This window comes from Centruroides sculpturatus, unplaced genomic scaffold (assembly GCF_000671375.1).
Source record: "Centruroides sculpturatus isolate CEXI.00-Female unplaced genomic scaffold, Cexi_2.0 scaffold641, whole genome shotgun sequence".
In the NCBI taxonomy this organism is placed as follows: domain Eukaryota; kingdom Metazoa; phylum Arthropoda; class Arachnida; order Scorpiones; family Buthidae; genus Centruroides; species Centruroides sculpturatus.
The window spans coordinates 197,131-198,354 of record NW_019384888.1 but is presented as its reverse complement, the minus strand read 5'-3'; the positions used below and the strand labels follow the sequence as shown (position 1 = coordinate 198,354).

Here is a 1,224-nt window from a genome sequence, read left to right as displayed (position 1 = left end):
CTATATCTTTTAAAGATCCATGAAAATGAGTTTGGTTCATTCTGTTATCCAATTTGTTGTTAAAGTATGTTTGAAACTTCCACAATAAAATTATAAATTTGTTATGACTTTTATAAATGTCATACATATAAATTACAATCTATCTCAAAATTATTTTTGAAGACAAATTAAAATTTATTATTGACATTATCTTTTAAATACTCAAACATGTAATAAGTATTTTTTTAATTTTAACTTTTTTAAAAATAAATTGCATACTTGTTTTTAATATTTCAGCTGTAAGCATGTGCAAACCCAATGAATTTCAGTGCCTCAACTTTGTGTGCATTATAGAAAGCTTCTATTGTGATGGTGATAATGATTGTGGAGATAATTCAGATGAACCTGAATATTGTGGTAAGATCATTTATTTATTAAATAAAAAAATAAATACAAAATATTATTAATTTTATATCTTAGTTAAATTAAAGCATCAGTTCATATTGTGGGTAGCCTGAGGTAGGACGGAGTCGTGCCTCGTTTTGATAGGCAACAGTTGGGTGAGAACTGCCCACTGGTCAGTGGATGGCTTAGAAAATGCTTTTTCTATCCCGGAAAGTCGGGACTCTTTTGTCAGGTCGAGTGGAGGAGGTGAGAGGGGTCGTCGGTAAAGTGTGAGCGATACTCGAAATAAAGACGACCTTTAACAACAAAACAACATTTATTGAGACGATAACATAACTAACATAAATATATTGAGCTTATCTCGAGCGGACACGCGGAAGTGGAGGGACACGCGCAGAGAGAGTTTACATTACTGGGTATCATACCTCTACGATGTGGGATCGGAGCGTCGGACGTTTTCTAACCGGATCGGACAAGTTGTCTTGAGGAACGGACGGCGGCGATGAGGATCAGCACGGGGTTTCCCCGATCATGAACGGTGATGATGGACCGTGTTCACGGACAGCGACGACGGACCTCCTTTTCTCGTCATCACCCCTCTTTTATCCCTTTCGTCACGTTACTGGGTTTCACCAATCGCCGATTTTTAGGATAAGTTCCTCGTGAATCATTTTTCGGTTTCCCGAGAGATAGGAAACGGCTCCGTGGGAAGGAAATGTATATATCCTTTTTCGTAAAATTTCGAAAAATGAAGTTTTCTTTGTTTAACTTTAATAAAGATATTTAATTTAATTGGAGCTCCTTTATTGAATTTTATTTTATTCGGTCCGACCCTCACAT

At 36.3% G+C, this 1,224-nt stretch overlaps 1 protein-coding gene across 1 annotated transcript in view; it reads left to right on the top strand.

Moving 5' to 3' along the window:
* Positions 1-274: 274 nt before the first annotated feature.
* Positions 275-1,224, top strand: part of LOC111631167 (low-density lipoprotein receptor-related protein 1-like) — a 3,315-nt gene continuing 2,365 nt past the window's right edge. The window contains exon 1 of the mRNA XM_023375366.1: positions 275-396. Within this exon, the coding sequence (XP_023231134.1) occupies positions 285-396 (112 nt within the window). The 5' untranslated portion in view covers positions 275-284. The remainder of the gene's footprint in view (positions 397-1,224) is intronic.